The sequence below is a fragment of the Vittaforma corneae genome, assembly GCF_000231115.1.
Source record: "Vittaforma corneae ATCC 50505 unplaced genomic scaffold supercont1.13, whole genome shotgun sequence".
Lineage (NCBI taxonomy): Eukaryota > Fungi > Microsporidia > Nosematidae > Vittaforma > Vittaforma corneae.
The window spans coordinates 35,351-56,311 of record NW_006889846.1 but is presented as its reverse complement, the minus strand read 5'-3'; the positions used below and the strand labels follow the sequence as shown (position 1 = coordinate 56,311).

Genomic DNA, 20,961 nt, shown 5'->3' with positions numbered 1-20,961 from the left:
TTGCTATGTTCTGGCATACGCTCTTTCAAATTTCAAAGCAGCAAACAAAATCTACTCCAAGAAGATATCCATCGATCTTAGGTCTGATGCTACGCATCTCTTTTTTGAGCTCAGTTTAATTCTTCTTGTTTTTTCGTTTACTTCATACTTTGTAAGCTTCGGCAATCCTCAGCGTTTACAGACACGCGAAGTAATATTGGAATCAAAGAATTCTGCTGTTATATTTATATGCACCATGACACTTCTAGTCTATCGTTCTCTGAAGTTTGCAGACTTCGGACCACATAGACAATCTGTTCGTAAGAACTGTCTTTTTATTTCAATATTCATATTGTGTGTATTATTTTCTATAGTTGTAGTCGGATTAATATTTTCAGGAAATCAAGCAGCTCTGAGCTTCTTCCAAGTAAAAAAGCTCAGCCCCATAGATATAATGCTATGTGGTGGCTGTCTGTTTGTATCCATTTTGGTGACTGTGCTCTTCGATTTCTATGAAAGAATGAAGAGAAAAGAAAAGGCAAGATAAAGAAGACGTTTATTCACGTTTCGAAAAGCGAGTAAATCCAATACTTTGTAAAATTGGATTGCTTTGGCAATTAAGCTTGAAAAGTATTAAAACGCTTTGCTGTTCTTTTTAACGTAAACTTGTATACGTGCAATTTAATTTTGAATTATGTGTTTCCTCTATCCTTGTTCAACAATACTTAGTTCTCTATACAACACGTCTTCTAATATGCAGCTAATGTACTGTGCTTTCAGAAGTTATGGATTTTAAATACTCAATATTGTTAAGGCTATCATAAACTATGGCTTTTCTTCTATTGCAAATCTTCAAGACCTCAAAAATAGGAAAAAGTTCCTCTGCATTTCCAATGCCTTTTAAAATAACTGTTTCAAAACCAGCAATGCCCAACGCTTCTTTAAATGAGCATATCCAGAATTTACTGTTTATGCTTGGCCTGGGTCCAATTTCATACTTTGCAACAGCAAGATGACTTTCAAGAGCAGCTTGTGTATTCAAAAGCGTATGTGTTTCCTTTGCGTCTGAATTTGATGGACAAACAATCAGAAAACTCTCAAACTTTACCTTACTTATTTGATTTGTCATCAATCTCAACCTTTCCTTAAAATGGTTGGTTTTAATTTCCACAAAACGCATATTGATCACAAAAGACTCGCCAACCACATTATTGTATGTTTCCTCTGTTATTGCTTTTAATTTCGAATCTAAAATTAAGCATTCCTTCGTTTTATGAGTTAGCGAGCTATCCTGAAAGTGCACGCAATTTGTTCTTTTACCTGACAGATAGAATAAGGAATCACAACAGTGGATACCATAATTATATAATCCTGAAGGGCTATAGTCGTGCACTAGATCAACATCTGTCTCAAAACTGTTCCATTGGTTATTTGTATGAACTATAACCTTAAATCGGCCAATATCACATCTAAAAATATGATTAATTGATTTACCTGTCTGGAAAGCATGGAAGACTCTATTTTTATCAAAGATGAATACAGTAGAAGGCTCCACATTCTTGATTTGAATGCTAACAAAGTCACTATTGATTCTTATTCCCTTAACCAAAACATTTTTGATGATCTTCTTTTTGAACTTGTAAAGTTTCTTTTCAAGAAAAAAGTGCCATCAAAAGCAAATCATATCTTCTCAAATGCAGTAGAACTTCGCGCATTGCCGCGATTAATCTTTTCATGTTTTCAACAATAAAGTCAGTATCGCAGGACAATGAAAAAGTTTGCATTTTCTTAAAACAAAGAAATGAAATGAACAATATTAACAGCTTTGATTCTGAAGTTTCATCAAACTCAAAGCCTATAACAGAGCTGAGAAGAAGATCCTCGTGAAGAGCATTAAGATAGCCTATTTCCTCTTTTCTGACTGATATTTGCTTAAACTCTTCTGATCTAAGCAGTAGGCTGATCAATGATACTTCGTCATTGACCGACTCAACATCACTAAGCCAAGTATACATTGTAAGGTGGCTTAAATAATAAATTGAAGAGACTTGTCCGTAAAATGTCGATTTGAATGTCCAGGTGTTGTAGTTTGAATCCTTTCGGTCAATATTTATCAGTTGACAGTCTTCAAGTCTTCTAACTGTCAAATAGATGTATTCCGATAGTGCCTGCTCCTCGAGCCCCACATCTTCGGACAAAACACCGTACTTTACTGGATTGTTTATCATTCTGACATATAAGAATGTGTGCTTTATCCAATTTAAGGCAGTCGCAATCGATGACACGTGGCCCAAGTAAATCTCACTATTCAGGTTTTCTGGAACATGAAAAAGCATTTTGCTCTCTATATCCTTGCTTCTTTTGAGCAATCCGACGTACTGATCCATCTTTTTTGATGTGGTCATGAGTATGGCTTCGCCTTTTGTATCATATTGGGGCCGGCCTGCCCGTCCAAATATTTGTAAAACATCCAGTATTGAAATATCCGAAAACTGGCCCAGATGCGGATTATAAAATGTATGTCCATGTACAATAACTGCATATGCAGGCAGGTTTACTCCCCAAGCAAGAGTAGATGTAGTCACTAAAACCTTAATTACTCCTTGACTGAACAGCATTTCCATCTGTGATCTCTAGACTTTGAGAGTCCTGCATGGTGTACTCCAATCGACTTTGAAACAAGCATATTAAGTTCATGGTTTGATAACACGTTAGGTCTGGTTGAATTTTTAGTGCTTTTTTTGATGCTTTCAACATCCAAGTCTGTCATAGAACCATCATCACTCTGATGCAAATTTTGTGCGAGGAAATTGGCAGTTTTATGTGTTTTTGCTCTTGAATGGACAAATACCAGTATCTGCTTGCTTCCGTTTATAAACTCTTGTGTCTTGTCGAGGAGATAGTTCATTTCATCCGTATATTTAGCTATTTTGGTAAAGCCAGTAACAGTCATTTTCAAAGGCACTGGCCTATACATCTGGCCAAAGAAATGCACATGCTGGGCCTTAATAAAAACAGCCACGTCTTGGTAGTTAGGAAGGGTGGCCGAAAGCCCGAGGATTCTGATAAACGTCTGCCTTAGCTCTGAAAATTTAAACATCCGTGCCACAATTGCCTCGACTACTGGTCCACGGTCATCTTCCAGCAAATGAATTTCATCAATAATCACTAGTCTAATATTTTGAAATACACAGTAGAGCTTTCTTGTGGCCACATCAAACTTCTCGGGAGTGCAGATCACAACTCTGGCCTTTGAAGCAGTTTTACTGTCAACTTCAGTGTCGCCCGTGTACTCAATAATGAAGTATTGTTTTCCTAGTAATCTCGAATACTTTGAACATATCTCCGAGGCTAATGCTTTCATGGGAACTATGTAAATGATTTGTGAATCCCTGTGCCTCAAGGCTCGTAGTACACTCATCAAAGCAATGTCTGTCTTTCCAGCGCCAGTTGGAGCAGCCACAAGTACATTCCCATCAGAATTGTAAACATCTTGAAATACAGCAGATTGCACTGGATTGAATCTTTCATAGGAAAAGTACTTTGAATTATCGCCCAATATCGACGTCTTTACAAGTCTATCGGTGGATGCACTGCTGCCATGTACTGATGAGCTTTCTGGCATTATGTGTTCTACAAACAATGCTTGTTCGTTTATATACTCTTTTTCTATGAATGTGTCCTTGAATCTATAAATTTCAAAAATTAGATCTATATTGGCATATCCAAGAAGATCTGAAAGAAACGAAAACGGATCTTCCTGACCAAATGCTTGCTGGACAATCTTCACAGCCTCTTCTTTTGAAATATCTAGTATTTTTGTGATTTTCTCAATGGCCATCTCCACAGCAGCATTATCACTTCTACTGTCCATTAAGGGATCATAAAACCAGCTTAAACAAATGAGAATCTCAGATAACATCAACTAGCTTATCCAGATTGTCGGTGAGCAATACAAACGTCGCATGGTCAGTATCAACTAGATAACGACAGTTGCTCGCTTAAAACGTAAGTTGGTAATATCTTTTTATTTATGTCAATTGTCTCCATATGAAAGCCCAATATCTCTAATAACCCATTCATAATCCCTCTCAACCATGTGAAACTCAATATAATTATAGTATGACGGTGCATTTTTAAGATATAATGAGAGCTGGCTCCAGGATGAGATCTTATCGAATGCAATTACTAAGAAGTTTGGCAACTTTCTTGCTGACAAGTCAATTTCCAACTTGTCTGGGGTTTCATATAAAATCTGAGACTTGAGCTGGTTGTAAAATGTATGATTTTCACCGAAAAGTACTTTAAAAGTAAAAACAGACGAGTTGAGCCATATTGAAACATCCACAAATCTGAAGATTTCTTTAACCACTCTCAGATCTTTTGTAAAAACTGAAATCATAAAGTCGGCCACAAGAATTGGAAAGAGTGTCTGAAGATAATGGTTGTCAACTTTGAGCATAAGAATGGTTGAGAATCTAATCAGCTCAATCCTTATTTCTGGTGTGGAGTTGATTAGATCATTAATAATTTTTACAAATATATCGCTCATTGAAGAAAACTTGTTTCTTGGCTGTGATAGTATTAAAAATGACATTCTCTTCAAATTGTTGATTCTTTGAAGCTCCTCGCTCTGCACAGTTGAGAAGATTGAGGGCTCCATGCCAGCTATAAGACTGTTGATTATGCCAAATGCATCGAAGCTTGGTGAGGATGATATCACCTCAAATATTTTCATCTTAATTAATACTCCAAAGTCAAAGAAATTCCTGTAAAAGTAATTGATGTATGCATCGATGAAAACTTTACAGTTGGGATTGCACTGAAGGTACATATGGACCAATTCCAGAGCTTTGTCCTGATACTCCTTTGAAGTAAGAATGGTGAAACAGCAATTTTTGAGTAGATTTATGGCACAAGAGCTAAAGGATGGTGTTTTTATGATCTTTTCTAATATCTTAATTTCCTCATCAAAACTTGTATTTGGGTATCTCAATAAATATTCGGCTTTTACAATCAAAGAGTGAATGATATTAGAAATAATGATTCTTAGGAGATCAGAGGATGGCGTGTATTTAAACAACTCGAGCAGCATCTTCATTGTTTTTACATTGGGCTCATGCATCCCAAAAGTGTTTTTGATGTACTCGGCTTTAGCCCGGATAATGTCTGTTTTAATTTCCAGTGGCAGAAGCTTTGTTAGCATTTGGAAAATCTCTGTGGACAGTTTTGTGCTTTTAATAGATGTTAAAATTTTTTCATATAGCTCAGCCTTAAAGGGAAGTGCGCCAAAGAGATAAAGGGCCGTGTAGTTGTTAGGCATCGAGCCTACAAAAAGCATTGGGTTTTTTGAAAAAAGATTTTCAGCTAGCGACTTTACATTTTCAAGCCCACAGCATCTGACCAGCACAAGTGATGGAAGACTTGTCTTGTCATCAAGATCAGCAAGTGTGCTTAGCTCAGACTCGGTAATCTTTGCTTTAAAGCTGAATTTTGATGCCAAAAGGGGGTCTTCCTCTTCATTTTCCTTTGGAATGCTGCCATCCTCATCCATCAAATATTTTTTATCAATTCTTCTATAATATCCCTTTATTTTTTTATAAATGGCACAGAATCGTTTACACTCCTCTGCCATCATCAAAAAACACTTTCTAAACAGCTCATCCTTTTTGATGCTTTTAATTGGAAGAATGTATTGCAAGGCCTCTAACATTGTGTCTACTGAGCATTTTGTTCCAGGATCAATAAAATAAGCAAAGAACGATTCTTTGATGGGCATGTCGCTAATTTGAGCAAGGATTGGTTTGTAAAAGTGCATGCAGTTCTCGTAAATAAAAGATATGTCATCACCACAAGAAATATGCTTCTTTTTATAATGTAAAAATCATTTTTGCATTCTATAATAATGCTTTTAACTTGGGAAACTCAAGAGTGTTAATACGAACTGATTTCTTGTGTAGTTTATACAGAATGTTGAAAATAAACCTATAAACTCTATTGTAGTTATTGACGGTTGAGTTGATGTTCAAAAGCCTCAGTGACTGCTCAATGTTTACGCCATTAGTGTAGTTCAACACTTGATGCTCCTTTTTTACACTATCATTGCAACTCAAGTCCTGGCAGTTGGCTGCCGATGAGTTATCATGAACAGTCTCGTCTTTCTTGTAATCAAATATAACTGAGCTGTTCTTTTCTAGCTGCTCCTTTTCCAATACAGTATGTCTCTTTTCCCTATTTTTTGTCATGGCTGTGAATAGCATGCTTGATAATGCTTCCTGTGATCCAATGTCGCCGTATTTATCAAGTGTAATAACAGTATTGGCCAAAAGAATCCTTAGAAAATTTTCATTTTCAACTAAGCTTTGAAGCAAGAACAAAATGGCAATGGTTGTATCATATTTATACGGATCTGAAGAGTCGGAGTCTAAGTAATATCTGTCTAGGATGCTCTTGAGTAAAGGAGCAGTGTCGTTTAGACTCAAAAGAAGAGAGACAAAGTCCGATGACTTCTGGTCTACAATAGTGGCTACCCTAAACAGAACTTCATAGTACTTTCCAATGTTCAGAGACTCCTCCAGGAACAGACAGATGTCTTTAAGATTTACTGTTGGAAGAATTTCAAGAATAAACGGAAGAAGAAATTCCTCTTGAAAATGCATAAGGTACTTAGGACTCCTAGATAAAACAAAGTCGTTCCAGAGATTGACTCGAAGCAGGGAGTAGTCAACATAATAGCTGACAGAGTTGATTAGATCTATGAACTTGTAGTTGTATGCCAGATATTTCCCCAGGTTTTGCAAAAAAGCCTCAGGAAAATCTTTGTGGCCATGCTTTTGGATAAACTTTTGTATAATTTGCACATCGTCAACATCAAAGTTAAAATAGCTTTCTCTTGGTCTGTCAATCTTGTGAATATTCCTCGTTTCTGACCAAACCAAAACTCCATTTTGAATAGTAAGCTTCGAGTCTGCCCATAATATTGAATCTTCTTTACTTTCGGTGTAAATTTCTAGCTTTCCTAGCTCCTTCGCCAGGGCAGCGACTAGGCTTATTTCCAATAGTTCGTTAGGACTTTCCTTCTGGTAGAATGAGTTGACAAGACTACAGGAAACCTCTCTCGACTCTAGGCTCAAAGACCCTTCACATCTTTCCAGGAATATGTCTAGAAAACTAGAAAATAGCCCATGGGATATTCTTCTCTTGTTTCGGATGATCAAGTGACACAATAGAGGAATATGGATTGATGTGACGTTGGAGTCCACTGCATCCAAAACCTCAAACGAATATACAATCAGCTTTATCAATTGCTCGGCAGCATTGAAGCCCTGCCTGTCAAGAGTATAGCAGCTCTTAAAAGTCATGCTATCGCTCGAAGTGCCTTCAATATCAAAATCGCTATAGTCTTCAATAGTTTTATCCATTTCATCTGATTCGCTGAAAATCCTATTGAGCTTCATGTAAACTACCCTGTAGAATTCATCCAAAGAGTGATTCAAAAATGTTCTTATGTTCTTCTTAACAAAGTAGAAACTTTCCACATTCTTTCTCTCATCAATTTTCATCATAATCTGTATTGCATCTAAAATTAATCTCTCCATCAGAAACACTGTCAAATTCTCCTTATCAGCAAGCGCATTGGCAATCCTAAAGAAACTTGACAGATCTTCCTCAGTACCACTCAAATAGGTTCGTAGTCCTTTTTCGATATAATCAACATCTCGGTCCATGATTGTTTCTGAAATATTTAGCCATTTATAGGCTCGTCTATGCATTCCAACTTCCTTTTTGAGAAATATTTTAAGAACTCCCTTAATTATACTTGCATTACACTGGTCTTTGTCTTTGCTTGCCATTTCCATAGTTTGCGCATCGCCACTATCGTTCATTTGCTCCGAAATAAGGTCTTTGATGATTTGCTGCACTTTTGGCTCTACCTGTACTGAGGATGCTTCGACGGAGCTCCGGTCAGAGCTTGAGGCTAGGTTGGGAGATAGCTTGACATCGATGGTTGGATAGCTCTTTACTTCCTCGTCATGCTGTTCCGGCTTTCCGTTTAAATTCTGGGTTATACTTTCGATCGTATATGGGAAATCACGATTTGACATTTCGAGAATGGGCCTGATAATGAATGGGTTGTCACCCTCAAGACCCAGGCAGAACGCCTTAGTTACCAGAGTATAGTCGGGGATTGCTACCACCTTGTATTTATGTAAAAAGTTAAGAATCGATATTCTCAGATCTTGATGGTCGATAAAGTTTTTCCAGAGCGCAGTGTAAAACACCTTTTCAGAAACCTGGTTTAAAAATGAAATAAGGGCAAGATAGGCTCTACCATAGAAATCAGAACTCTCAGACTCTAAAAATGGAAGGAACCCATAGATTACGTGCTTTGAGAAGCTTTCAATTTTTGATCCTAGCTGGGAAATGATTTTTTCCAAAAGATCCAAGTACTCATTTGCCACAATAATTCTGCAGCTAGTCGAAAAGTTAAACAAGCCTACAGTTAGAACATCAAAGTCCTTGACCAGATTCTCCTGGTTGATGTAGTCAAACATTACGTTGTAGCATTCTATTGTTTTGAGATGTATTCCTCCAGGGAGAGCAGGATTCAGTAGCTGGTTCAGCCGCTTTACAAGCTGTGGAATGCAGGGGACGTATCCTGCATTGTACTTTTTGAAAACAGTACAGAGGGAGTCGAGTGGTTCTATGAAATCCGACCACTCATAAGCTCTTTTGAATCTGTCCAGAATTCTCAGGACCTCAGCATGGTATTTGTTGAAGCTGCCATGCATGTTTGAGGGGGTCTTGGCGTATTAAAAATATTTGAAAACAGTGTTTATTGGTTATTCAGTATACCAATGAACGATGGTGACAATTAGGTATATTTCACAAATAGTAAATTGGTTGGCTATATGTGCATAGGTATCAGACATGTTTATTGGTCATTTAATTGTTTAGAAATTGGAAGAACCAATAACAACGCTCAGCCAACTGTCAAGCTATCATATCATTCTATAAAGTAGCTAGTGAGTAAAATCTGTTTTTCAGCGATTGTTTTAAATGGTATATGGAACAAATGCCTGCTTTAGCAGTTTTCTATCTAATACAAGATAATATTGGTTATTGGCATACTAATAATAGAAAATTTATTTAAAGAGTGTCCTGCTTGGTCTCCATTGTTTTTCTCTTTTCTTCCTCTTTTTCAGCCTCGGTAGCAACATCCTTCTCTTTCTCAGGAATTCCACCAAGTCTCTCATCTTTATTGCTTTCTGTTTGCTGTTCTTTCTGCATGGCTTTTTCCTCTTCTATCTTCTTGGCCGTAGATCTAATAAGCTTAATATGAGCTGATAGCATTGATGATCTCCTCTGAATCTCCGACAAAGCATCGTCCTTTGATTCATTGGCGTTGATCCAATTCTCTGTTTCTGCACAGTAGCTTGCCAGGTTCTCTCGGAAGCTTACAGGAACATCTTCTGGAAAATTCTTCTCCAAATCTTTTGCCTCGGAAATCCTATTTCTCAGCTCCTGCAGATAGCTGTCTTTCAATACAGCATTGGCTATTCTTTTGATACTCAGTGACTGCAGCCCCTCATATGCTTTTTTAATCTCTTTAAGTATATGAAGGTTTGCAAGATCTTCTTTGAACAGGCTTAAAATCGGCTCAACCTCTGCTTCTTCTACATATGTAAGTGTCTTTCTAAGTTCAGAAAAATTCTGAACAATATCTTTTAGAACTGTTCTTCTTAGGCTCAGCTCACCTTCAATTTTATCCAGAGCTACTGATGTCGCATGTCCCTTAACAACAACCCTAGGATCACTCAGCACGAAGGCTGGTGAATGCGCCTGCAGCAATCCATCAAGAACACGATCATATGGAACCTCAAAGAATCCTTCAAAACATGCATCGGTTCTCTTAATATCACTAATAAGATATTTTTTGTATCCTTCCGGAATACTGGTGGGCATCTTGCTACATCCCATGCTGTTGAAGTTGCATTTAAATTTCTCAATATCAAGGCTTTTCTCAATGATACTTCCATCCAGGCTATCATCTGATATCTTTCTAATAAGAATTTGGAGAATGTTCAGAGTATCAAATCCATCGCTCATATTTTTGATAAAATCACTGACATTCTGTTGAACATCCGCGTAATGTGATTTGTCAGTGCCATTCTCAAAGGGTAAAAATGCCACATTCCTCCAGGTATCGTCGCTTTTAATATTGGAAATGACATACTTTGCCACCTCAGCCTCAATCTCATAGTCAGCAATACACTCGAAGTTTTCTAAGTCCTTTGGTTCTTCATACATAATAGTTGTCTTGCCTTCTTCTTTCTTGATGGAGTACAAAGAGCACACGGGTTTAGAGCCTCTCAAGTTCAAGTAAAAGTGCTTTTCTTCTGTATTGTCAGACATTTCGCACGAGTACTTTATACAAGCGGCCAGAGACTCTGGAATGACCTTTACATCACTGCTAATTGAGGAAAAGACCGTCGCAAGATCCATAGATTGCTCTGGTGTGTAATAGTCTCTACCTGAGACAACTAGCGACACAGGCGAACTTTTGATGCTCGGATATTCCTTTTCAAGAATCCTCCTGAAGTAAAGGCTGGAAAGTGTAATACGATCAACTGGTGCATCCAAATTCTCAATAAAGAACTCTTTCGTTCGGCTGTTTTGTTTTACAAAGGAGCTGTTCTCTAGAATGCCCCTGTCTTCAATAAACAGGTGGATATTATGAACTTTAGAGGGTGAGTGAATCTCGCTGAGCATAACATCTCCATCCCTAGTGCAGAAAGAAACATGTCCATGCGCCTTTAAGGTAGTGATTCCAAATAAATTGTATGCAGAGCGGGTGAGTGGAGTCTTTTTGTATTCGACAGCAACTTGGTTGATAAATGTTGCAGCCTGTACAAGTAGCACAAACAAAAACATGGGTGGATGGAAAAAAGCATAAATATAAGTTTAAAGTAGAATGTGACGTTATGAATTAATATTCGTTATTTAATGGAAAGCGATATGTAAGGCCATAGAAAACTGTCCGCCACAAAAACATATACTGATCTATTACTACCTGTTAATGTAACTGTAGAATGCATACATATCTTTCGGGACAGCTCTTCATGTTATAAAGTAGGCCATAAGTGGTCGGCAGCTGATTAGATGCTTCCACCTGGCCTTTCTTCCAGCAATATGCTAACACAGTTTATAATTGCCACTCCTTTAGTTAAATGTCCTTACTTCTATAAATGAATACTAAAGCATAAATTTTAGCCTGATTTATTCAATCCTTTCGAAGTGGTATAAGCTCATGCGACATTGAGTCTTTCTCAATAACATAGATTTCTAAATAATCTTTCGTTTTCACATCTCTTTCGGAGGCTGCATCAAAGGCCTTCTTTACAAGTTCCAATGTCTCTGAGAATGATGGTTCTTTGAAGTCCTTAAAGTTCTTTCCCATAATCCAGCTGTCCAGCAATGGCTGTATCATAACAGAGCTTGAGCCATTGCATCTGCATCGAGTCTTATCATACGATCCTACAGGATCATAAGAGTAAACTGTCGCCGTGCCATTGTCAAACCCGCATAAAATAGCATATGAGTAGTATGGAAAAAACCTTTTAGAATATAGCAGGTTATGGAGAAGATGTGCCAATGCCTTGAGGGTGATTCTGCTGTATGTTTCGTATTGCTTTACCTGATACATTAAGTTTGTATAAACTTCAAAGCTATCAGCAAAGAATCCTGTGGTAGCAAGATAGAATTCTCCTATCTTGAATATTTTAGTCATTTTTCTGGAGTTTATGGTGTAGTCGGAGCTATGTCTGGTGTCGCTAGCGATGATTATTTTGTTATCTGTGGTTACAACAAGGGAGGTGCCTCCATTGTTTTCATACAGGTCTTCTTCCGAGACTTCCCTATCTTTACTTTTGAGTAAGACATCCTGCAAATAGACAAACCTAGGAGAGGCAAAGGAGCATCCTTCCTCATTGATAAAGTTAGCTTCGTTCTTACTTAGCTTTATTTGTTCCTCTTTGAATGGTTCTGGAACAGTCTTCTTGTTTATGCTGTAATCGTTTTCAAGTGAAAATGTACTTGCCTGCGAGAGCATGGGTTTAAAACAAACAACACAGAAATACAAATACAATGCAAATAAAGCTTGTTCAAGAACTACTGCAATGTGCAGAAGACCCATCAAAACCCATGGCATACTATATGCCCAACAACTACTTGCCCATAAAGCTGATTTTTATATATCATTATGTGCAAATATACTGTGATAACCTATTTGAAACAGTTGTCCACCACCCAAATAGTCTTTCATATTGCTAGACGAAAGGCTTTTCTGCAAATAATAAAGAAAATATTTATTCCTCCCTTACCTCGACAATAGATGCATCCACCGGCACTTTCTCAGATCTCTTCACACAAACAACCTGAAGATGGCATGGGCTCTTGTTAAATGCATTCACTCTGCCGTGCGCTCTGAAGCATCTTCCGTGGATAATTGGCGCTTTATTCACAGATATCATCTTTATGATCAGCTCCCTTGCATCTAGATTCTTCTGCACAGCATTATCCTTGATGTTTTTCAGAAGCTTAATGACTGTCTCACAGCTTTTAATTGGCCATCTCCCCTTGGTGCATGGATACTTTCCGTCAAATGCACGTGCCTGTGGCGTAGAATGAACACCGTAGCGATATCTTCTGAACGGAACACATTCCTTCTTGCCAATAACATTCTCAAGATAAGCAATGCATCCATCTACTGTCCTTCCTCTGAGTGTAGAACAGGTCTCGCGGGTCTTTTTGAAAGATACTCTAGCATTGTGGAGGGCAGCCTTTACGGTGTTTGCCGGATCTATAATGTCGCAGTTGTATCGCTGTGGCATGGAGGGTGAAAATTTTGTCAAGATAAAAATTTTAAGAAAAAGGAGAGCTGAAAAGAACAAGATGGCAACCTAGGCATGCTAACTTGTTTGCTCATCAGCAAGAAGATATCTTCCAGAAGAAAATTGGTGGCTAGCTGAGAATATATACAGGTGTGTCCTTAAACACAGTCTGTGCATCTGTGATGAGAAGGTCTGCATGTGCCATGCTATCTCTAAATGCATAAAGTCTCCAGCATACTCTACTGCCCCAACACATCTGCTTACCAGCTTTGATACAAAATTTTTGCTTGATTCTGTAAACTTAAAATGTTGTTTACCCACAAATGATTGAGGTTAAAACAGATGCTGTTAATGACTTAGAATATCAGAAAAATTCTGCAAGAGTGCTTGAAAGTATAAAGAATATGCTAAGTGATAACAAAACCATCTACAAGATTGATTACCACGAACCTGCAGGTGCTTCGAAGGACGTTGCAAAGCTCCGAAATGAGAGATTGGAGGATGGCGGAAAGGCGATGATACTCAAAATAAACGATGAGTTTAAGCTGTTTGTGCTAAGCGCTGCCAAAATAATAAGCTTTAAGAAAATAAAGGCAAGATTTAGTAGTAAGAAGGTAAGATTTGCTAACAATGAAGAGTTAAAAGCATTGACGGGTCTTGTCCCAGGTTGCATACCACCCTTTGGGCGTCCTATTCTTCCACTTGACATTTTCCTGGACAATTCAATACTGGAAAATAATACAATATGTTTCAACGCAGGTTCTTTGACTGCCTCCATTGAGATGAGTGTGGAAGACTACCTAAAGCTTATAAACGGTGAGCGATTTGATTTTTCAGAATAGTAATTAATTACGATATTAATTTAATTAAAACACTACTCATCTTTCTTAAGTACACTCCTCTTTACACTTTGATCATCTTTTATTACAGGCACGGGATATCCTGTCTGATAAAGGATCGATTCATTATTTTCATGATAAGGAAAGGCGATAGTAAGTGTGCCCCTTGAATTATCATAAAATTCAACGGAACAGAGACATCTGTCCATCAGCTTCTTTTCGATTCCATATGCCCTTATGGCAGGATATCCCCTAACAACGGCCACAAGTAAATCAAAGTTGTTATAAAGAGGAAATGTGGCTCCGAATCCTTTGAGGTTCTTAAATTCGACAGTTCGATAGTTCTTATGCTTATTAATAAAGCTTTCCAGATTTCTGGTTTCATCAAAACACGCACCGATGATGGCCCTGCCTTCATTTGGATCAACCAACTGGCTGGGGTTATCGTAGTAGATACCAAAATACCGTACATCTTTACCAAAGAACTCCGAGAAATCCTTCATAGCCTGTGCAAATTTTTCGGAGACATTCGAATAGCTCCCTCGGTAAGGAGTAAAGACAAGGATGCCAGAGCCCAAGGCCATTTCCTTTACTTCAATTTTGCTAAAGAGTCGAAATCTCATGGCAATGTAGACTAATAATGCAAGAAGTAGAAATATGGCACATGCAAACAGTAAATGCGTTTTGGAAAAAGCAAATTTCATGGGTGAGTGTTTTACAGAAAATTTAACCAAAATATAAATTAATTATAAACCACATGCCATGTTGAAATTTTAATTTATGACAGTCAAATCTATGGCATCGTTGCAATATCCAATGTGTATGCAAGAAGAGGCTGTAGACAGGCATGTATCTAACTAAATACATTAGTTTTGGCTGTGATGTTTTACATTGCCAGGCATACCAAATAAGTAATTGGTAGCTTCTACTTTAATACCATTTTAGAGTAAGCTGTAGCAGCTCTACACCACCACACGTTTCGACAAAAGTTTCGCCGAATATTGCCAGATATGGTAGAAGTGTTGATATATTAAGTCATCGCAACTAGATAAGTTCTGGTGATCACCACTATTATCTCTTCTACTTCAGCAGGTCATACTCATTGCCCATTTAAGCCACTAATGCCCCCAAGCCCATGCCACAACATTACAAGATAAGTGAAAAGTTCTCAAACCCAATAAGCATCGTGAACAAGATAGCCTACCTGTCTGGAGAGGCAATCTATGAGCCAATTGAGAATCTTTCTCTCAGAAAAATAGCTAAAAACCTCAATGCTGTGACTGATCAGAAGAAACGGCTACTTGAGATTTTGGAAAGCAAGAAAGAGGACGAAAAAGTCCTAATGAATCATTTGTGCAATCTTTACAACAGCGAAAATAAATAAAAGTAAAAGCAACCGTAGTTCACAATGTATTAACCATTGCGTACTTTTTACTTTTACACATTAATACTACTCTAAACAATGGCAAACAACTAACTGGCAGGGAGTGTTTTTATTAATAAATGGTTCATCGTGCTCTTACATGCTTTTTCTTAAAACAGACCCTGACTGACTGTCGTCAATAACATATCCAAACTCTTTGATTGATTCCCTGACCTTGTCGCATATTTCAAACAACCCTTTGCTGTCTGATTTGTTCTTAAGTGCTATCCTTATCTCATTTCTAAAACTACTTAGGAGCTCGGCTATCTTTTCATCTTCATTCTTGACGTCTTTTTTCTGGCAAATTCCAAAAATACCCAAGATTTGCAAAATGAAATTAAGAAGTAGCCTAAGAACATCAGTGTGAGCTATTTTCAGATGAATATTCACGTTTGAAATAAGATCGAGCAGAACATCTAATGCCTTGCTTGTGTTAATGTTATTTCTCAGCGCCGAATTAACCTCTTCTCGGGAAGCTTCAAGATCAAAAATGAGCTTCCTGTCAAGATCGTTGAGTGGTCTGGCATCATTTCTTTTAACAAGTGATTCAGCATTGGAAACAAAGTTGAATATCTTCTTAAGAATGGCATCTGCCTCTTTTAACTGATCCTGATCATAGTTCATTTCCTTATTCCACTGGTGTTGCAAAAACAACACTCTTAAGTGAAGGGGAGAGCTTGCCTGCACAATATCCCTAATGGTTAGGAAATTCTTGAGACTTTTGGACATTTTCAATCCATCAATGTTCAAATGGCCAGTATGAAGAAAATACTTCACCCAGGAATCCCCAAAATAGCCTTGGCACTGAGCCACTTCGTTTTCGTGGTGTGGAAATGCGAGATCAATGCCACCGGCATGAATATCGAGCTTCTTGCCAAGAATCTCTGATGCCATGACAGAGCATTCAATATGCCATCCAGGTCGGCCCTTTCCCCACTTGCTCTCATAGATTGGTTCTCCCGGTTTGGAGGCCTTCCAGAGCACAAAGTCTTCCCTCGATTTCTTTTCTGAGTTATCCTCTTCTTCCTCGTTTGTAGTCTCTGGCCTAAGTAGATTGTATTTGAAGGTTTCCTTGTACTTTGTTAGATTAAAGTATACCGACCCATTAGATTCATATGCCATGCCCTTGTCTTCCAATTTTTCAATAAACTTGACAATTTCAGGAACATATTCAGTAACTCTTGTGATGAAATCGGGTCGAAGAACATTTAAATTTTCCATTTCATCAAGAAACTCTTTCTCATAGATCATGCCCAGTTCTTCGCATGAGATATTTTTCTCTGCAGCTCTTTTAATTATTTTGTCATCAATGTTTGTGATATTCATTACGAACATCACATCATATTTAAAATAATCTCTCAGGACTCTCCTGATTATGTCAAATGAGATGTATGTCCTGGCATGTCCTATGTGCGGCGAATCGTAGACGGTTGGGCCACAGATATAAATTTTTACGGTAGTTCCCTCGTTTGGAGTAAACTTTTCGCATTTTTTGGTTAAAGTGTTGTACAGAAATAGGGATTGATGATCTGGTTGTTCCATAGGGTCAAAAATTTTCGAAATTCAAAACAAAAGATTTGTCTCCTTGTAGAGCATTTGTGCAGCAGAGTAGATCCAGTGCAAGATAGATTGACATGTTACACTACAGCTACGTTTAATTAACTAGCTTTGTGTCACTTTCTGGGCATACCTTACCAACAGTTGCACACTTTAATATCAGGATGTTGAACACAGTTCTACATTATATGTCTTTCCGCAAAACAATTTATTTAAACTTTCTTTCCGGACATCTTCTTTGGTCTGAGGTTTGTCGAGTGTCCACAATATTTCTTCCTGCATCTCTCGGCATTAATAGAGTTTCTAGCATAGCATTTTCTGCATATCTTAACCATAATGTGATTACGTGCCAGTTCCTTCACCTCTTCAGTCAGATCCTTAAATCCACCAAGTACGGGAATGTGTACATTGAACGTGGTGTTCTCAGAGAAAACTCTGGCGGCACAGAGATAAGGCGGTTGCGAAAAAGTATACTCAAAGCCGCAAACAGAGGAAACATGAGCTTGCAGCTCACCGACGGTCATAGAATTATCAAATTCGACCGTCTTAAGACCATTTGGTGACTTTATGAAAATTTGCATCTGCGAGGGTCTAAAATTTTTAAAAATTTTCAAGAAATGCAAACGAAAGTAAAAATTTAGCAGGATATAACTGATGTAGTTCTGAGATCCCTAAAGGATTTGACACGAAATAGAACACTATTGGATACAAAACAAGATATTTAGATAAAAAGTCATCAAAATGATACTATGTACTAATGAATACGCTAGCTTGTATTGATTTTGGCCTAAACATTTTATTCACACTAATATCCTTGCTCAACTTGATCTTTATTGAGGAGTAAATCTGGCTATCTAAACATCTTTTCGATTTCCATAATATTCTCTACTATAAACTTGTCAAAAGCTGCAACAAACATATTCTTTTTAGAACTGGCTTCAACTTTTGCATCGGACTTTATCTCAATCCTCGCTCTCTTTGGTGATGCTTCACTGCCTCCTTGCCTGATGAGCTCATCAGCTAGCCTTATATATTCAACTCTTGATCCAACAGGAATATCCCATGCCCAGAAACAGCTAATCTCCCCAGTGCCAAATGGTGAACCGTTAAGCGCATTAAACGCCTTCCTGGCATCTCTGATATCAAAGAATTCTATTGTTTTCTGGTATGTGGATGAATACTTCAGTGCCTTGATCTCACCATATTGCTTCAGAAAGTTGATAACAAAGTTATCCTCAATCTTAACATCAATGTTTTTAAAAAAGAATATGACAGAGCCCTGAAGATGTTTTTCTGTGCACTCTTCGTTTCTCTTTGGCAATTCATGCTTTGAAATTGAGTAGCTGATGCCCAGCTCTTCATGCTTGAAGTTGCTGTAAAATTTCACAGATTCTCTCAGATCATAGAAGACCAGAAAAAGAACGTTGTGATGTGGGATGGTGTAATATTCGACCATCTTCTCTGAATTGTAAACACTATTTTTGTATTCTTCAAGCTCTTGGGAATCGCAAAATCCAGCAATGATGAGAGTTCTTGTTGGATTCAATGGTTTCTCGATCGAAAACATATGGGGTAAAAATAAACAGCGACATACAAGTAGCTAAAATACAAGCTGTAAATATCTGTGTGGCATGATGTTGCTGGATGGTTGAGGCTAGAAATGTGTTACAAGTTCTCCAATTTTTATCCTTTAGTGATATTGAGAAATTTTATAAGCTGTCACAGCATTCTGCGCCATTCAACGTATAAAACAAGCATTTCGTCAATACAAATATGTTCAGGCATAGGCTATCCTTATCTTGGCGACAGCATTGCTACTTTTCTAAAATTTTACTGAACAGAATGTTTACATCACGACAACTTACTTTTTCTGCTCTCTATTACTGTCCATGATATATTTAGCCTGCTCTTTCAAAAATTTTTTAAAACCCCCTATGGGAGAAGACATGTTCCATTTACTGAAATGGAAAAATGATCTAAACATAGAAGATATTGTTCACACACTCAAAGCCAAAAATCTGTTTCCCAGCAAATTAATCTGTCCAAACTGCACGAGTGACATGGTTATTCACAAGGATAGTAGCAGGAAAGACCACTATCGATGGGTCTGCAGAAAATGCCGAAAGCGTAAGCCCATAAGAATAAACACATGGGCCTCAAACTACAGAATCCCATTTACAGAGCTCTACACTCTTGTTCGGTTTTATGTGGAAGACGTGCCAGTAGATGCTGCAGCTTATAGACTGCAGCTTGACTATGAAGTTGTCAAAACCCTATTTGCTGATCTTGACGGACTTCAGCCTGTATTTGTAAATAAAATGTGCAAAATTATCGACAAGGAAGTAAAAAATACACAAATAAGGAACAGTTTAAACGTAACTAGGCAAAATTTTAGAAAGCTTTCAAAAGTCTTTGTACTTTCCCGTGTATTTAATGTTGTTCTTGAGACTCTTCACGAAGAAAACCACCGTTGCAGAAAAAATACGATCGGTGGCATTCTGTAAATTAGCGGCGCTTTTAAATACTATTAAATTATGTATTGTAAAACTACTCGGTCTGTTGATGCGATAAGTGAGTTTTTAGTCTCACTCTGTAATAACTTATCAGCCATTTGGATACTATGCATTGAATGTCTATTCTAAACTATCGTTGAAAATTAACTGTAAAACAGCATCTAAAGTTAAACAGATGGCGGTAAATGTAGTTACTTTTTGGTCCACGTATCAATGTACAATGGGCATTTAAATGACTTCATTGATCTGATTTTTCCATAAATAGGCTTCTCAGCAAATGCTCTATCCATCGATCCACAAACACTCCACATCACTCCCAAATATCCATTAGGATCGTTTCCATCTATCGAATACTGATCATTCATTTCTATTCCAATCCTAATTGCATTTCTAGGGTCCTCTGTCCATTCCAGTATCTTCTTGGCCCAGTACATCCTTACATATCCGTGCATTTTGCCTGATACTGTCATCTGCCTCTGTGCCGCATTCCACAATGGATCATCGGTCCTTGCTGATTCCAATTGGTTTCGATCATAAATTGCTGGCCTTTGATCCCGCACGTGGTACAGCAGAGTGTTCTTGGCCCATGCCAATGCTCCATTTATATTATCGTAATTCTTCTCGTGGTATACAAAATGCTCAGCTGTTTCTCTCCAAATAAACATCTCATTTATGAACGCCTGATAATTATCTGATTCGTCCTTTCCATACCTTTCTATTGTCAGAAAGATTGTCTGAAGTGCGCTAATGTGTCCAGCATGGATGTATGGGCTTAAATCAGACAGTACATTTGTTTCTGGGTCATTTCTGCCTTTGCTGTATGACGAAAACCTTTCGCAAAAAAACAGTTCTAGCTGTTTCATACCCTCGGAATATCCTCCTGTGAATGTGCATTGTTTATCTCTAGGATTTTTTCTGAGGAGACTCTCAAATTCGTCCGTATTGTTTCCTGATTCCGTCTCTGGCTTGTTAAATTTATGAGGCTCTATCTTCTCATATTCCTTCAGGTATTTTCTCCATTCTTTATATAAATCGGTCCGAACGGCCTTGGAGGTTCTCTTGTACACTTTAAGCGTCTTGCAGGGCACAATGTTATGCGAATCACAAACAAAGAGCGCTGTTTTGTGTTTTTCACAGATTTTGCTAATTTCATTTTGACGTTTGATATATACCCTCATTGGATTAAAATCCAAAACTACTGTTCCTATTGAATTTGAGATTATAAACGGCTCAATGTCTGTAATGTTGTAAACATGGAGATTGTATTTTTTTGCTTCCTTGTTAAGCTCAACTAATCCTTCGAGGATAAAGGTCTTTTGTTTCTCATTCATTTGAAGCTTAGAAAGCTCAATCCCGATGAGCAGTTTTGACTTGTTTTTGTACGACAGACTATACGATAGCGCAACTGAATGGTTTTCGTGTATCCGCTGGTCTCTGCTCATGATATATAAAACATTTGAATGCTCCTGGAAAGAATTCAGCTGCTCTACGCGACTCTCCATTGTGAGAGGGTTTCCCACAGCCAATGCAGAAATAACAAAGTATATGTTTGTAATAGTCATGAGTGTTCAGTAAAGAATATATTCGGCCATAAATAGCTATTATAAGGAGACAACGTGTTTGCAAATAAGGCCTTAAAGGGCATCAGTTGAATATACACTGTCATAAATTGGCATGGCATTTATTTATTGCAAGGTACAAAATCATTTGTAGTCATGCTAATTATGAAACACACCGGAAACAATAAAGAAAACAAA

General features: G+C 37.7%; 16 protein-coding genes across 16 annotated transcripts; 3 read left to right on the top strand and 13 right to left on the bottom strand.

Moving 5' to 3' along the window:
- Position 1: 1 nt before the first annotated feature.
- VICG_01425 (uncharacterized protein) lies at positions 2 to 526 on the top strand (the record flags this gene model as incomplete). Its single annotated transcript, XM_007604809.1, has 1 exon — positions 2 to 526. A coding segment is annotated over one exon (525 nt), but the record flags the coding sequence as incomplete, so codon positions are not given.
- Positions 527 to 739: 213 nt separating this feature from the next.
- VICG_01424 (uncharacterized protein) lies at positions 740 to 1,588 on the bottom strand (the record flags this gene model as incomplete). The annotated part of the gene is made up of 1 exon (XM_007604808.1): positions 740 to 1,588. One exon carries the CDS (start codon positions 1,586 to 1,588, stop codon positions 740 to 742), a length of 849 nt encoding a protein of 282 aa, XP_007604870.1.
- A 43-nt stretch (positions 1,589 to 1,631) lies between these two features.
- Positions 1,632 to 2,597, bottom strand: VICG_01423 (uncharacterized protein; the record flags this gene model as incomplete). Its single annotated transcript, XM_007604807.1, has 1 exon — positions 1,632 to 2,597. The coding sequence occupies one exon, from the start codon at positions 2,595 to 2,597 to the stop codon at positions 1,632 to 1,634; it is 966 nt and encodes a 321-aa protein (XP_007604869.1).
- VICG_01422 (uncharacterized protein) lies at positions 2,576 to 3,853 on the bottom strand (the record flags this gene model as incomplete). The annotated part of the gene is made up of 1 exon (XM_007604806.1): positions 2,576 to 3,853. One exon carries the CDS (start codon positions 3,851 to 3,853, stop codon positions 2,576 to 2,578), a length of 1,278 nt encoding a protein of 425 aa, XP_007604868.1.
- Positions 3,854 to 4,015: 162 nt separating this feature from the next.
- VICG_01421 (uncharacterized protein) lies at positions 4,016 to 5,797 on the bottom strand (the record flags this gene model as incomplete). The annotated part of the gene is made up of 1 exon (XM_007604805.1): positions 4,016 to 5,797. The coding sequence occupies one exon, from the start codon at positions 5,795 to 5,797 to the stop codon at positions 4,016 to 4,018; it is 1,782 nt and encodes a 593-aa protein (XP_007604867.1).
- Positions 5,798 to 5,876: 79 nt separating this feature from the next.
- Positions 5,877 to 8,771, bottom strand: VICG_01420 (uncharacterized protein; the record flags this gene model as incomplete). Its single annotated transcript, XM_007604804.1, has 1 exon — positions 5,877 to 8,771. One exon carries the CDS (start codon positions 8,769 to 8,771, stop codon positions 5,877 to 5,879), a length of 2,895 nt encoding a protein of 964 aa, XP_007604866.1.
- Positions 8,772 to 9,129: 358 nt separating this feature from the next.
- Positions 9,130 to 10,914, bottom strand: VICG_01419 (uncharacterized protein; the record flags this gene model as incomplete). Its single annotated transcript, XM_007604803.1, has 1 exon — positions 9,130 to 10,914. One exon carries the CDS (start codon positions 10,912 to 10,914, stop codon positions 9,130 to 9,132), a length of 1,785 nt encoding a protein of 594 aa, XP_007604865.1.
- Positions 10,915 to 11,263: 349 nt separating this feature from the next.
- VICG_01418 (uncharacterized protein) lies at positions 11,264 to 12,091 on the bottom strand (the record flags this gene model as incomplete). Its single annotated transcript, XM_007604802.1, has 1 exon — positions 11,264 to 12,091. The coding sequence occupies one exon, from the start codon at positions 12,089 to 12,091 to the stop codon at positions 11,264 to 11,266; it is 828 nt and encodes a 275-aa protein (XP_007604864.1).
- A 256-nt stretch (positions 12,092 to 12,347) lies between these two features.
- VICG_01417 (ribosomal protein L22) lies at positions 12,348 to 12,872 on the bottom strand (the record flags this gene model as incomplete). Its single annotated transcript, XM_007604801.1, has 1 exon — positions 12,348 to 12,872. One exon carries the CDS (start codon positions 12,870 to 12,872, stop codon positions 12,348 to 12,350), a length of 525 nt encoding a protein of 174 aa, XP_007604863.1.
- Positions 12,873 to 13,195: 323 nt separating this feature from the next.
- VICG_01416 (uncharacterized protein) lies at positions 13,196 to 13,714 on the top strand (the record flags this gene model as incomplete). The annotated part of the gene is made up of 1 exon (XM_007604800.1): positions 13,196 to 13,714. The coding sequence occupies one exon, from the start codon at positions 13,196 to 13,198 to the stop codon at positions 13,712 to 13,714; it is 519 nt and encodes a 172-aa protein (XP_007604862.1).
- Positions 13,715 to 13,746: 32 nt separating this feature from the next.
- VICG_01415 (uncharacterized protein) lies at positions 13,747 to 14,415 on the bottom strand (the record flags this gene model as incomplete). Its single annotated transcript, XM_007604799.1, has 1 exon — positions 13,747 to 14,415. One exon carries the CDS (start codon positions 14,413 to 14,415, stop codon positions 13,747 to 13,749), a length of 669 nt encoding a protein of 222 aa, XP_007604861.1.
- An 815-nt stretch (positions 14,416 to 15,230) lies between these two features.
- Positions 15,231 to 16,676, bottom strand: VICG_01414 (cysteine-tRNA ligase; the record flags this gene model as incomplete). The annotated part of the gene is made up of 1 exon (XM_007604798.1): positions 15,231 to 16,676. One exon carries the CDS (start codon positions 16,674 to 16,676, stop codon positions 15,231 to 15,233), a length of 1,446 nt encoding a protein of 481 aa, XP_007604860.1.
- Positions 16,677 to 16,903: 227 nt separating this feature from the next.
- Positions 16,904 to 17,272, bottom strand: VICG_01413 (uncharacterized protein; the record flags this gene model as incomplete). The annotated part of the gene is made up of 1 exon (XM_007604797.1): positions 16,904 to 17,272. One exon carries the CDS (start codon positions 17,270 to 17,272, stop codon positions 16,904 to 16,906), a length of 369 nt encoding a protein of 122 aa, XP_007604859.1.
- A 269-nt stretch (positions 17,273 to 17,541) lies between these two features.
- On the bottom strand, positions 17,542 to 18,258 carry VICG_01412 (uncharacterized protein; the record flags this gene model as incomplete). Its single annotated transcript, XM_007604796.1, has 1 exon — positions 17,542 to 18,258. One exon carries the CDS (start codon positions 18,256 to 18,258, stop codon positions 17,542 to 17,544), a length of 717 nt encoding a protein of 238 aa, XP_007604858.1.
- A 367-nt stretch (positions 18,259 to 18,625) lies between these two features.
- Positions 18,626 to 19,195, top strand: VICG_01411 (uncharacterized protein; the record flags this gene model as incomplete). The annotated part of the gene is made up of 1 exon (XM_007604795.1): positions 18,626 to 19,195. The coding sequence occupies one exon, from the start codon at positions 18,626 to 18,628 to the stop codon at positions 19,193 to 19,195; it is 570 nt and encodes a 189-aa protein (XP_007604857.1).
- Positions 19,196 to 19,395: 200 nt separating this feature from the next.
- Positions 19,396 to 20,766, bottom strand: VICG_01410 (deoxyribodipyrimidine photolyase; the record flags this gene model as incomplete). The annotated part of the gene is made up of 1 exon (XM_007604794.1): positions 19,396 to 20,766. One exon carries the CDS (start codon positions 20,764 to 20,766, stop codon positions 19,396 to 19,398), a length of 1,371 nt encoding a protein of 456 aa, XP_007604856.1.
- Positions 20,767 to 20,961: the final 195 nt, after the last annotated feature.